Raw genomic sequence first — 13,878 nt, 5'->3', positions numbered from 1 at the left:
ATGGAGATGCTAATTAATCCACAGAGGAGCATTTTTCCCACACACAGCCCCTGTCCTTAGGCCAGCCTGGAGAAGCACACTTCACATATGGAGGGGGCATTTGCTTCAGAATATTAAGTAGGAAAGTTAGTACAGTTGCTGAGTATAAGAAACACGCAAAAGTCAACTTTCCTCCCATTAAAATTAGCGGGCAAGAAAGAAGAACCCATTTCCTCATTGAATTACAAGTGAACTAAACATACCTTAGCATTGACAAGAACTTTCCAGAGCAGAGCCTCAATGTAATAATTGGTTCCTCCCACGACAATAGGAATTTTATCTCGGGAAAATATATCTTCAATGTGAATGTTAAGAAAGACATCAAAATATTAATATCAAGAAGAAAATCTGACTCACTTGGAAGTAGGGTATTAGTAAGAAACCACATTCGTCATATTTTTGATACTAGTCTTCACTGTTTCTCATGAGTTCTCAGAATCATTTCCTATCAGTTCTGGAGGGACTTGCATAAACCAGAGACAGATGCATGATGGTAATTCCTTCCAATTCGAGAACTTTCTAGGCCTTGCTGCTAAAACTCAAAGCTTGCTTAGTATTCAAAATTAGCTTAACAAGCACAAGCCTAAGGACTCTCACAGAATTAAGTGTCAACTGCTCAGGAAGCCACCAAGATGATGTCCACTGTGTGACTTTGCCTTCTAAGGCAAATTACAAACTGGTTTCTCTAAGCTGTAGTTCTTAGACTCAGTCTTCACCATTCTGTAGCAGTAGTGTACATTTCAGCCACTTGAGACTCTACCAGATGAACTGGGAAGCACAGGCTATGAAGACAAATAGATTTCAATTACCAGCTCCAACACTCAGCAAGTCATTCAACTTGTCTGAGCTTCAGTTTTCTCACCTGTAAAATCCTCATGAGTTTTTTTTTTTAATTAATTTAATTAATTAATTTATTTTTGGCTGTGTTGGGTCTCCATTGCTGCGCGTGGGCTTTCTCTAGTTGTGGTGATCGGGGGCTACTCTTCGTTGTGGTGCACGGGCTTCTCATCGCAGTGGCTTCTCTTGTTGTGGAGCACGGGCTGTAGGCTCATGGGCTTCAGTAGTTGTGGCTCACAGGCTCTAGAGCGCAGGCTCAGTAGCTGTGGCGCACGGCTCCGAGGCACGTGGGATCTTCCCAGACCAGGGCTTGAACCTGTGTCGCCTGCATTGGCAGGTGGATTCTTAACCACTGCGTCACCACAGAAGTCCCTCGTGAGTTCTTATGAGCATTACACGTGACAGTGCAAATAAAATCCCTAAGACAATGCCTGAAATATTTTTTTCAACTGAGTAAGCACTCAATTTAGTCATTACTGTTTTTACACCACTGCTACTTGGAATTTTTCTCTTTAGAATCTCTGTTGAACAGATAATTATCTGCTTTAAGAAGGGCTTTCCTTCTGAGAATAACTGATAAAGAGACTTTCAACCCAGATAAAGACTCATTTACACACTTCTTCCCCTTGCCAGCCAGTCTGTGGGCGTAGAGATAGATGACCTCTTTTCTGACAGAAGTCCTCTATAAGAGGTTGGGGTAGGGTGGGGAGAAAGATGTTACTAATCAGGGAGCATAAGGAAGAAACGTGTCTATTCGTTTTTTTTTTTTTTTGCAGTATGCGGGCCTCTCACTGCTGTGGTCTCTCCCGTTGCGGAGCACAGGCTCAGTGGCCATGGCTCGCGGGCCCAGCTGCTCCGCGGCATGTGGGATCTTCCCGGACCGGGGCACGAACCCACGTCCCCTGCACCGGCAGGCAGACTCTCAACCACTGCGCCACCAGGGAAGCCCCTCTATTCGTTTTTTAAAAAGAGAAACAAATTCTATATCCCCCCCTATAAATTAAGTATAAGAAACATACAATTACACAGCAATTGTAATAAAACTTCAAATATATAATCTGACTAACAAAGGGAAAGGAAGCAAGGAAAATAAAAGGGGAAGGCGAAATGGTGAGATACCAGAAGGGAGAGATGGAAAAGAGGGAGGGAGATGGGATAGGAGTTATTTGGTGGGAAAAGGTTTAACATGTTTGCCCAAGCCATGAAACAACTGTGATCCTAAGCAAAAACCTTTCTCTCTGGGCCTCAGTATCTACTACCCTCACCTGTCAAATCGAGAAGGTTGATCGAATACTTCTTAAGGTACTTTCAGTTCTGACACTCTGATTCTAGGTTCTTACTTAAATTCACAAATCTCCAATCCTCTAAGTGATCTGATTAAGTCATCCCCTGTTGCTGCTGTCCTTTAACTCTTTTAATTAGCTCTCCACTTTCCATCAGTCGTTTCTGAACAACTGACCTGTCTTACAGCAACAATGTTCATTTGGTGATATGTTGTTTTTTTTTTTTTTGTGGTACGTGGGCCTCTCACTGTTGTGGCCTCTCCCGTTGCGGAGCACAGGCTCCAGACGCGCAGGCCCAGCGGCCATAGCTCACTGGGCCTAGCCGCTCCGCGGCATGTGGGATCTTCCCAGACCGGGGCACGAACCCGCGTCCCCTGCATCGGCAGGCGGACTCTCAACCACTGCGCCACCAAGGAAGCCTGGTGATATGTTTTAATGTGCAAAGGCACACAAGTGCCTTATAAAGCAGGTAGGGCAAGAATTATTATCTGTGTTTTAATCTCTGCCCACTTGATAGGCAAAAAAATATTATCTCATTATTTTGATTTGCATGGCCTCGATTAACAGCAATGGTAAACTCTTTTTCATGTTTATCACCATTTATATTTCTTCCTTTGTGAATCACTACTCATGCTCTTTAAGTATTTTTTGAGTTCTTCATATGTTAAGTATACTAATGTTACAGATATTTTTCCCCTGGTTTATAGTCTGTTTTTGTTGTTGTTTTCAAATTTTTTATTTTTTGGCCGCATCTAGTCTGTTTTTTAATTTTGTTTCTAGTGAGCTGGGTTATTTTTAATTATAAAATATTCAGTACATACAAAAGAACATATGCAGCATATGTAAATAATAAAGCCTAAAAATAAAACAAATACTCATGAACCCAATGTAAGAAAGTGAACATTATCAATTCTTTTGAAGCTTCCTATGTAGTAATTCCCATCACAACCCCTTACTGCCCCTCTCTGAGGGAACCACTGTCTTGAATTGTTTTGTGTATTGTTTGTTTTTCATCATTCCCTTGCTTTTCTTTACATTATTACTGATGTATATAAAACCCTAAACAACATATTGGTTAACTTTGCTTGCTTTTTAACTTTTATAATAAATGGTATGACCATGTATGTATCCTTCTATAATCTCCCGCATTTCATGTTGTTTCTGAGATTCTTCCCCATTGACTGATGCATGTAACTGCAACTTATTCATTTTCACTGCTGAAAAAGTACTTATATGAACAAAGCACATTTTATACATTCTTCTGTAAGTAGGAATCTGGGTATTTATATGTTTTTGCTGTTAAGAGCAATAATGTTAAAATTAGATCTACCACCTATCTCCTGGTATACTTGTGGCAAGGCTTCTCTAGGGTAGATACCTAGGAATTGAAATGGTTGAAATACTTTCTTGCCAGTACAAATTCTTAATTCTAACATATCCAAATCTAGCTATTTTCCTCAAAAAAACCCAAAAAACAAAAAAAACTATTATGGCATAGATAGATGGTAGTGATGGCTGCAAAACAATGTGAATATATTTAAGACTACTGAACTATACACTTATAAATGGTTAAGATGGTAATTTTTATGTATACTTTAACACAATAAAAAGGAAAAATTGAATTAAAAAATCCTTAAAAAAAAAAAAAAAGACTAGATCTACAAAGTCCTTCCCTACTCTAAAATCACATAACTACTCAATTATATGTTATCCCATTTGTTTCAGTTTCGTTTAAAAAAAATACATATTTACTTAACTCTGAAATCCATCTGGAATTTATGTCCATATAATAAGGAACTGATTTTTTTTCCAAAAATAATTAACTGTTCCAGGAATAATTATTAACTACTACATTCCTTCTCCACTGCTTTGAAATGCCACCTTGATCGTAAGCTAAATATATACATCCATTTGAATTTGTATCTGACTTTTCTAATCTGTGCCATAAATTTGTCTAGTATTATGTAAGTTCCATGCTATTATAATTATTATGAATTTTCAATATGTTTTAATATGTAGCAGTCCAGATATTAAAGGCAGTTTGGACATTAAAATATAAGGGCAGCCCCCCACCCCTTATGTTATTCTTTTTTCCAAAATTTCCTGGTGCTACCCAGAACTATTTTTTCCTAATCCCTTTGGAATTCTAACTATAATTCCATTATATTTATAAATTAATTTCTTATCCCCATTTAAAGGTGGGAAAGTGAAGCTCAGTGGGGTAAATGCCTTACCCAATTAAATTTTTGTGGTCAGACGAGGCAGTTCTAAAACTAGGACATGGATTTTCTGGCTCCTAAATCAGTGTTCTCTCCACTAAAACAGCACCTCTCAAATTTTAATATGCATGTGAATCACCTGCGACTCTATTTAAATGCAGATTCTGATTCGGTAGGTCTAGAATGAGGCCCAAATTCAGCACTTCTATAAGCTCCCAAGTGATGCTGATGCTGCAGTCTAAGGACAAGACTCAGAGTAGCAAGAACACTATATCTTTTCAATCCGAACAGTTCTCATGAGGATGCTACTATTGACCTTGGGTACCTCTGCTTAGGAGAAATTGTCACGAGGAAGAAAACTTTCTTGGCTTGGGCTGCCTTGCAGCCACCAAGCCTAGTTGCTGTCTTTCCTAAGGATATCAGAGCAGTTGCTTTGTTCCTGAAGTCCACCACTGTGTAATTTGTCACAAGAGGATCCACAAAGCTGATCATGTGGTGCCGGCACATTCTCTGCTCTTGGGCAGAAACCTTGTTGGTGATGATGTCTAGGCCTTCATAAACCTAGGGGAAAGAAGATTAGCATGAGAAAGTCATCTATCTCCATAAGATGCACACTTGATGGGCAGAAATGGTGATCTATTCCTCCCTGCAGCCAAACACTTGACTGACCCAAAGCACCAGGGGAAATGTGTTCTAACCAGAGCACAGCCAGATCCACATAACCCAAGACAAAGGAAACAAAAGAAAACAGAACATTGGCTTTCTTAACAAATAGTGGCTATTAACTCAGACTTAAAGATAAAAAGTATATGTAAATCGGTGCCCAAATAAGAACTAACTCTGCAAGATTAACTGGAGGTTCTTTGGCCTGAACTTCAAGCATTTAGAAGTGGGCAGGTTGTTACTACTTAACACAAGTCTCCAGAAAGGTAACATTTTGCATTGCTCATAGTTCTACTTCAAATGCTTAGATATTTTTTGGATTTAAATGCTCTGAAAGGTTTTTAGAATTTGTAAAAGATTGGCTCCATTTGTGGAGAAGTGGCCTATCTACAAAGATATATATATAAAACACACACATACACACTTTGAAGTCAGAACCCCTAATACTGCTGAACTGTAGTAGAACAGTGTGCCAAATTACTGCTTCAGGAGGTCAGCAAATACAGTCTAAATACTCAAAGGCAATATCCTGTCTGTAAGCTCTTGATCTGCCAATTAAACTAAAAAGTTCAAGTGTACTTTTTCTAAATGCAAGGTCTCAGATGGAGAACAGATCTGAAAATACTAGTTTGAAAATAGGGATGAATGCTTTGAGATTAAATGTTCTCTCTGTAATCACTGATTCTACAGGGAGCACTGAATGAACAAATAATAAGTTCCACAGAGCCCACAGAGACGTTAAGAACATTTTAATCCCACATTTCCCTTTACTTGTATGGGTGTCAAATAAGTACAGTACAGTATAATGGTTAGGAGGAAGGACCCTGGTGCCAGGCTGCCTCAGATCAATTCCTAGCTCTGCCACTTACTAGTTATTTGTACTTGGAGGAGTCAGTTACTAACCTCTGCGTGCCTTAATACCTCATCAGTAAAATGAGGAGAATAATATCTATCTCATATGGTTGTTGTGTAAATTAAATGTTGTGTAAGTTAATACATGTAAAGAACTTAGTTTTTGCCTGGCAGATGGTAAATACTATATAAGGGTCACTATATTACTACCCATATTACTACCATCAATACTATCACAACAACACAAGAAGAATGGGAAATAATTTTAGTGTCACTATCACTCTGAGGCCTCTGTGCCCTTAGCTACTGAGGTTACTTACTCAACAAGGATATAAGCTATCTTCAAGCAAAAAGAAAATTGTTAATTAGTAAGACAGCACACAAGAATCTAAAAAAAAGGTGGATATATGTATATGTATAACTGATTCAGTTTGCTGTACACCTGAAACACATTGTAAATCTATACTGCAATAAAAATTTTTAAAAAAGAAACAAAAGAAACCTTATAGTACAACTTTCTTTGAAATAAATAAATCAACAAAACAGCCCTCTTAAAAAAAAAACAAAACCAAAAAACAAAAGAAAACAACACACAGAAAATATATAAATAGAGCCATAGAGAAAGAACTAGCTTTGCCTTTAACTAACTCATCTATCTGTGCCTGACAAGAGAACTGCATTCTTACACCTGAACACTGACGGAATCTTAAATCATAGGGTGTTCTTTTCCCTGTATCTTGAACAAGACTTCCTTCAAACATTAGACCACAGTATACAGTAGGGTACACTGTATACTGTGGTCTTCTGTGCAAATTAAGAAAACTAAAGGAGGGAAAAAGAATTAATAATTGTGTGTGCCTCTCCTTCTTTTCCCACAGCCTTCAGTTGGCTCTATTGAAGCTTAGATTCCAAATGACCCAATGTTAAAGAATCAAGCAACAACTTGATTTTGCCAAAAGAGGACTTCTGACCTCTGTAAATAGATTCTCATTTTTAACACTGAGATAAACGTTAAGAAAATGTATAGTTGCAAATGTATAATTACCAGCCCCCACCTCCAAAAAAGCCAAAATGTAAACATCTCTACCAGCACATTCTATCAGATACGTAGATAAATTTTAAGATATATTTTCATCCTGTGTTCTGCCTTTAGGTGTATCTTCTAGAGCCCCTTAAAATGGCCAGTTTTAACAGATAAACACATAAACATAAATCAAACAGAGGGGACTTCCCTGGTGGTGCAGTGGTTAAGAATCTGCCTGTCAATGCAGGGGACATGGCTTCGAGCCCTGGTCCAGGAAGATCCCACATGCCGCGGAGCAACTAAGCCCGTGTGCCACAACTACGGAGCCTGCACTCTAGAGCCCGTGAGTCACAACTACTGAGCCCACATGCCACAACTACTGAAGCCCGCGCACCTAGAGCCCACGCTCTGCAACGAAGAGAAGTACCACAATGAGAAGCCCGAGCACCGCAAGAAAGAGTAGCCCTCTGCTCGCAACTCGAGCAGCAACGAAGACCCAACACAGCCAAAAATAAGTAAATAAATTTATTAAAAGAATAATAATAAATCAAACAGAAGGTAACCCTAGAACTAAGCTCACCTTATTTGCTGAAGGAAGTAGCCTAATGTACTGTTTATGGTATATATACAAATGTCAATGAATATCAGGAAGAAGAGCATTAACGGTTTAAAAAAAACAGAGTTCTTGCTGGTAGAGTGAACAAACTAAAACTTGTAACTGAATCTTGGTTAACAATGTAAACTGTCATCTCTGAGTGACCTGTTAACCCTTTGTTTCCTGTACCATCAGATTAAAAGAAACTGAGCATCAAGATATAGGTGATACAAACTAGGTATCTGATGATAAAAGAATTATTGTTAACTTTTAGGTATAATATGCTTTTATGGTTATGTTAAAAAAAGAGTCCTTAACTTTGAGGTATACAGTATTTTGAAGTACATACAAATGAAAGTATATGATGTCTTTTTTAAAAAAAGAAATCAGGGGACTTCCCTGGCAGTCCAGTGGTTAAGACTTCACCTTCCAATGCAGGGGGAGTGGGTTTGATCCCTGGTTGGGGAGCTAAGATCCCACATGCCTCAAGGCCAGAAAACCAAAACGTAAAACAGAAGCTATATTGTAACAAATTCAATAAAGACTTTAAAAATGGTCCACATCAAAAAAATCTTTAAAAAAATAAATTTTTAAAAAGAAAAAAGAAATAGGAGCTGCATAGGTAAAGGATTAGTGGTTGCCAGAGGTGGGGACATGGGGTGGGCAAAACAGATGAAGGCAGTCAGAAAGCACAAACTTCCAGTTATAAAATAAATAAGTCACAAGGCTATAATGTACAGCATGGTTAATAATACCGCTATTGCATATTTGAAAGTTGCTAAGAGTAAATGTGAAATTTCATCCCAAGGAAAAAATAATTCTGTAACTATGAGCGGTGATGGATGTTAACTATACTTATCATGGTGATCATTTCACAATATATACAGATGTCAAATCATTTTGTTGTACACCTGAAACTAATATAATGTTGTATGTCAACATTTATACCTCAATTAAAAAATATTAGAGGTAATTCAAGGCTATGTCTATAATGATGTTGCTTCACTCTTTTCCAATATAATATGACTTCTTTTGACAGGTACTGATATGCTGTTATAGTTGTGTTTACAAATGACGAGGCAGCTTGTGATCATAGTAACTGTGTATTGTTAACAAGCAAGAAGGCAAGGGTAGATGAAGGCATATGTAAAGTATATCTATACCTGCACTGTACAAGAGCAAGAATGATGCTGAGAAAATACTTGTTAATAACGACACAAGAGGTATGGATCACTGAATCAAATACACAGCTATGATGCAAGTAAAATTCACAATACACTACTTATATTATAACATTGTTTTATGCTTTATTTTGCTTTAACAGAAAAAAAGAAAGTTTATATATTATAAATCAACTATACTTCAATTTAAAAATTAATTCGTTTTAAGTTTATGATGACTGGGGTCTGCGTTCCAATAGTGGGGGAGGAAGGACAGATTATAATTGGAACAAGATTAGACAAGTGTTCATAATTATTGAGGCTAGGTGACAGATATATGGGAGTTCAACTACTATTCGCTCTATTTTTTTATATATTGGGAAATTTCCATAACAAAAGGAGTCTTTAAAAATTTTTGGAAGCACTTCACACCCATTAGGATGGCTATTATTAAAAAAACAAAACAAAACAGAAAATAACAGATGTTGGTGAGGATGTAGAGAAATTGGAATTCCTGTGCACTGTTGGTGGGAATGTAAAATGATGCAGCTATGGAAAACAGTACGGCGGTTCCTCAAAAAATGAAAAGTAGAATTACCATATGATTCAGCAATTCCGCTTCTCGGTATGTACTCATGAGAACTGAAAGCAGGGAGTTGAACAGATATATATATACACCCATGTTTATAGCAGCATTTTTCACAGCAGCCAAAAGGAAGAAGCAACCCAAGTGTCCATCAGAGATAAATGGATAAACAAATGTGTTCTATACTTACAATGGAAGATTATTCAGCCTTAAAAAGCAAGGAAATTCTGACATGGATGAATTTGCTATGACATGGATGAACCCCAAAGACATTATGCTAAGTGAAGTAAGCCAGTCACAAAAGGGCAAATATTATGATTCCACTTATATGACACACATAGAATAGTCAAATTTTGAAACAGAAAGTAGAGTGGTGGTTGCCAGGGGCTGGGGCAGAGAGGAATGGTAGCTTAGTGTATAATGGGTACAGAATTTCAGTCTGGGAAGAGGAAAAAAGTTCTGGAGATGGAGAATGATAATGGTTGCAGAACAACCTGAATGTGCTTAATGCCACTGAAATGGTTGGTAAAATGGTAAGTTTTACATATTATGTATATTTTCCCATAACTTTAAAAAGACTTGATGATAGGTTTTAGATACAATGAGAAACCAGTGAAAATTAGCAAAATAAAATTAAAATGTCAAAGATTTGTTGAATTTTTCAATTCTTTTGAATATATACCCAGAAGTAGAATTGCTGAATCATACGGTATTTTTCAAAATTATTGAGAGGGCTGGTAGTGCTCTATTTCTTGAACTGAGTTGTGGTTACACAGGTATTTTCACTTTTTGATAATTTATTGAACTGTGCAGTTATGAATTATGTGTTTTATGGTGCACATTATTTATCAATTAAAATCATACTGCTAGGCCAGAAAGCAAAAACAGAGCAATATTTTATATATTTGCATTAAGGATAAATATCTAAACAAACCTAGAAACCAATCAGCTTTATAAATGTCACATTTGGTCCATATTCTTATTGTAAATGCCACAATTGGGCTTATAATTTTATTACCTGTCTAGAAAGCATCATTGCACGATAACAGGTTTGTAGCTGACTGCTTGACATTTTGTCTATTTTCCATCTTTAATTATAGTTTCAGTGTGACTCTACCTATAGCATAGTCAGCTCTAGGTGCTAGAAGAACTAAAAGGATCTGTGTTATCTTTTAAAGGCAGCACTTCACTCTGTTCCATTTCCCATTCTCCCAGAGGACACCTGTGATCTGTGTACATAGAAATGACTAGATAAAATGCTTCTCTGCACAAATCAGATTTCGACAATACTAAGGGAACTCTGGCCTCTTTGTAAGACTTGATAACTGAAATACGCAGAGAAATTGCAGGTTTAACCTACTTAGCCAATTATCAACAAAACTGGCTTATCTCAGCAAACATTTACTGAGAGTCTACTGTGTGCCAGGTACTCTGCAAGACATTAGGAGTGCAAAGACTTAGAAAGGGTCCTTGTCCTCAAGGAGTCCAGCTAGCTAGAGACACAAATATACTATAAGGAGATAAGTGATATAAAGTTTATAAGAGAGAGATTAAAGATTGACTTACAATCTTCTCTAAATATTACGATCATTAAACATTTAATGTTCTAGGTATTTAACTGGGTACTATCGGGAAATAATGCCTCTTTGTCTCACCTCTGTTGAGAGTTTATTTTCAGACTGAAAAAATTCTGGAAAAAGGCTACAAGGCCGAATAACCCAAACTCTCCAAACCAACAGAGCTCAAGTGCCCAGAGGAGCTAATGAAGGTGAGGGAAATCTACAACAGAGACCTAGAGGAAAACCAGCAGAATCTAGAGCTGTGGTTGTTTGTAAGCCGGAAGTGAATTAGTCCATCAGGGGATGCTTGGCAACGCCTAGAAACATTTTTGTTGTCACAATTTGGGGGTGGGGATGCTACTGGCGTCTAGTGGGTAGAGGCCAGGGATGCTGCTAAACATCCTACGATACACAAGACAACCCCCTGCCCCCACAACAAAGAATTATCCAGCCCCAAATGTCAAGAGTCTCCAAGTTGAGAAACCCTGATCCAAAGAAATTTCACCTCGGAGAAACACCCCAAAAATCTGTACAGCCAAAGGTCCCACTCCTTGAAGCTCCAACCCTTTGGGGGTAGGATGGCCCTAATGAGTGTGCTAACCAGCAGAGACACTGGGCAGATCCTGGAGCTCTGTGCAAGTGCTGGCTGGCTATGATGCACCAACACAGCTGTCTACAAGCAAAAGGAAAAGCTACCCCCCACTAGTTTGGTTCCATCCTCTCAAGTCATCTTCCCCCTTTTGACTTCATTTACTTCCTAATCCAAATTAGATGCTGAAGCCCTTCAATCCCTTTCTTGCCTCTAGGGATTACACCTGCCTTGAAAACCACAATCTTGGATTATGCATCAATATAACTATCCATCCACCTTCTCTGCTGGCTGCCCACCACTGCTCCATGGATATCTCCCTCACTGAGATCACTAACGAACCCTGACTGTCAAGTATAACATTCTTCTGCTAAGCTCTCAAAACATGTAATGGAAATACAACAATCTGATACTCCTGAGCTCTCCTTCATAAATCATTCTCCTTTGGGGACTTCTCTGGTAGTCCAGTGGTTAAGAATCCTCATTCCAATACAGGGGATGCGGGTTTGATTCCTGGTCAGGGAACTAAGATCCCACATGCCACGAGGCAACTCAGCCCATGCGCTGCGACTACTGAGCCAGAGCCACAACTAGAGAGAAGCCCATGCGTCGCAACGAAAGATCCTGCATGCCGCAATGAAGATCCCGCGTGCCGCAACTAAGACCCAACGCAGCCAAATAAATCAATAAAATAAAATTCAAAATAAATAAATAAATCATTCTCCTTTGGGACTTCAAATGGCACCATCTTCTCCAGGTTTTCTTCCTATCTCACTGGACCTTCCTCAGTTTACTTTACTGAGGCCAGCCACTGATCTATTAGCAATGTCTGTCATGGGAATAATATGGAGAAATGGCAGTCTTTATGTCATCTACCTGCCATTTCTGTACTACAAACTTTCTCTGGGTGACCCCCATGGCTTCTACAACCATTTTTTGTGCTGATAACTCCCGAAATCCTATCTGCAATCTAGTTCTCTCTTATGATGCTAGAACTGTACATTTAACTGCCTAGTGGACATTTCCATCACCTATGAGAGGTATATAATATAGTGATGAAGCGGTTAACAGTACGGACTCTAGAGTCTGCTTGCCACGGTTTAAATCCTGGCTTCACAACTTACTAGCTATGTAACCTTGGGCAAGACAGTGACCTCTCTGTGCCTCATAATCCTTATTTATAAAGTAAGAATAATCTTAAATCTACCTCAAAGGATTATTGTAAAAATTAAATAAATGATACAGCAAAGCATATGGAATAGGCCTGCCCTATAGGAAGCAGCAATAAATGTTAGGTAGCTATCATCATCATCATCATCATCATCACCCCAAACAGGCACCTGAAACCTGCTATGTCCAAACTGACCTCCTTATCTTCTAACCCATACTTGAGTGAACCACCTCGATAATCAAACCGAAAATCTTTAAGTGATCCTAGTATCTCTGTCTCTCTCCCCTCACATTTCCAATCTGTCTCAACTTCTATTCACACAAGTTCCTAAAATTATCTCAAAGCTTATCACCATTACATTTCCCACTGCCATTACATCAATTGAAGGCTTCATGATTTCACAGCTGAACTGTTCCATCAGCTTCCTCATTGATCTTCCTTCCTTTAGCGTATAACTGTTCCAATTTAGTCCACACTACAGCCGGTGATCTTTCTAAAATGAAAATATGGCTTCATGCAGCCCCAAACTCTTTAGCACCATCTCTAATGAAAGCCTGCCTTGAGATCTCTCCCCAATCCTCCTCCATCCATGCTTGTCCTCCATGTTTCCACAATACCCTGTATTTACCTCTATCACAGAACTTCTTGTACATGTGAAGTATTTTGATCTCCCCAACTAGACTACCAGTTCTGAGGGAAGACTGTATTTTATCTCTAGTCTCAGCACCTGGTACAGTGTCTAATACATGGAATATACTAAGTTAGTACTCTGTGCCAGAGGCACAGAGTGCCAGATCTTATGCTAAGAGTTTCACACCCTATGAAATGATGTTGCCTCATTTCACCAGTGAGGAGATAGAAACGCAGACACATTAGGTAACCTGCCTGAAGTCACATAGCTAGTTAGTGGCAGTGACAAACTTTGAATCCATGTCTTCTAACTTCACAATCAGTGTTCTTTTCCCACTATGTTGCTAATCTCTGCTCCGTACAGATCAGCTTTGTGACTCTGGAAAGTCAGTTTTCATTTCTGGAACCTCAAGTTCCTCATACCTAACATCCCTTCTAGTTCTAATAGCCCAAGCTTCAGGAAAAGTTTTGGCATAGGAGGATAAAAGGAAAACTTTTTTTTTTTTAAAGATGTTGACACTAGCCAGAAAGTTGATTTTCCTTTTTGATTAAAGGAATTTGAATTTGGTTATTCAACTGAAGAGTTGTTGAAGAGCAGAGAAAAAGTCAGTCTCTTGTCTAACTTTTCTTTAATAAAAGGATACCTTTTTAAAAAATTTACACTTCACTAC

At 38.4% G+C, this 13,878-nt stretch overlaps 1 protein-coding gene across 2 annotated transcripts in view; it reads right to left on the bottom strand.

The window, feature by feature from the left end:
* Positions 1-13,878, bottom strand: part of TRIT1 (tRNA isopentenyltransferase 1) — a 43,692-nt gene that overhangs the window by 12,899 nt on the left and 16,915 nt on the right. For both annotated transcript variants that reach the window (XM_060140451.1, XM_060140452.1), the window contains exons 2-3: positions 4,799-4,939; positions 243-341 (exon numbers count right to left, since the gene is read on the bottom strand). In XM_060140451.1, the coding sequence (XP_059996434.1) occupies positions 243-341; positions 4,799-4,939 (240 nt within the window). The remainder of the gene's footprint in view (positions 1-242; positions 342-4,798; positions 4,940-13,878) is intronic.

Source organism: Lagenorhynchus albirostris, chromosome 2 (assembly GCF_949774975.1).
Source record: "Lagenorhynchus albirostris chromosome 2, mLagAlb1.1, whole genome shotgun sequence".
NCBI classification, from domain to species: Eukaryota; Metazoa; Chordata; class Mammalia; order Artiodactyla; family Delphinidae; genus Lagenorhynchus; species Lagenorhynchus albirostris.
This window is presented reverse-complemented; position numbering and strand designations above follow the sequence as displayed.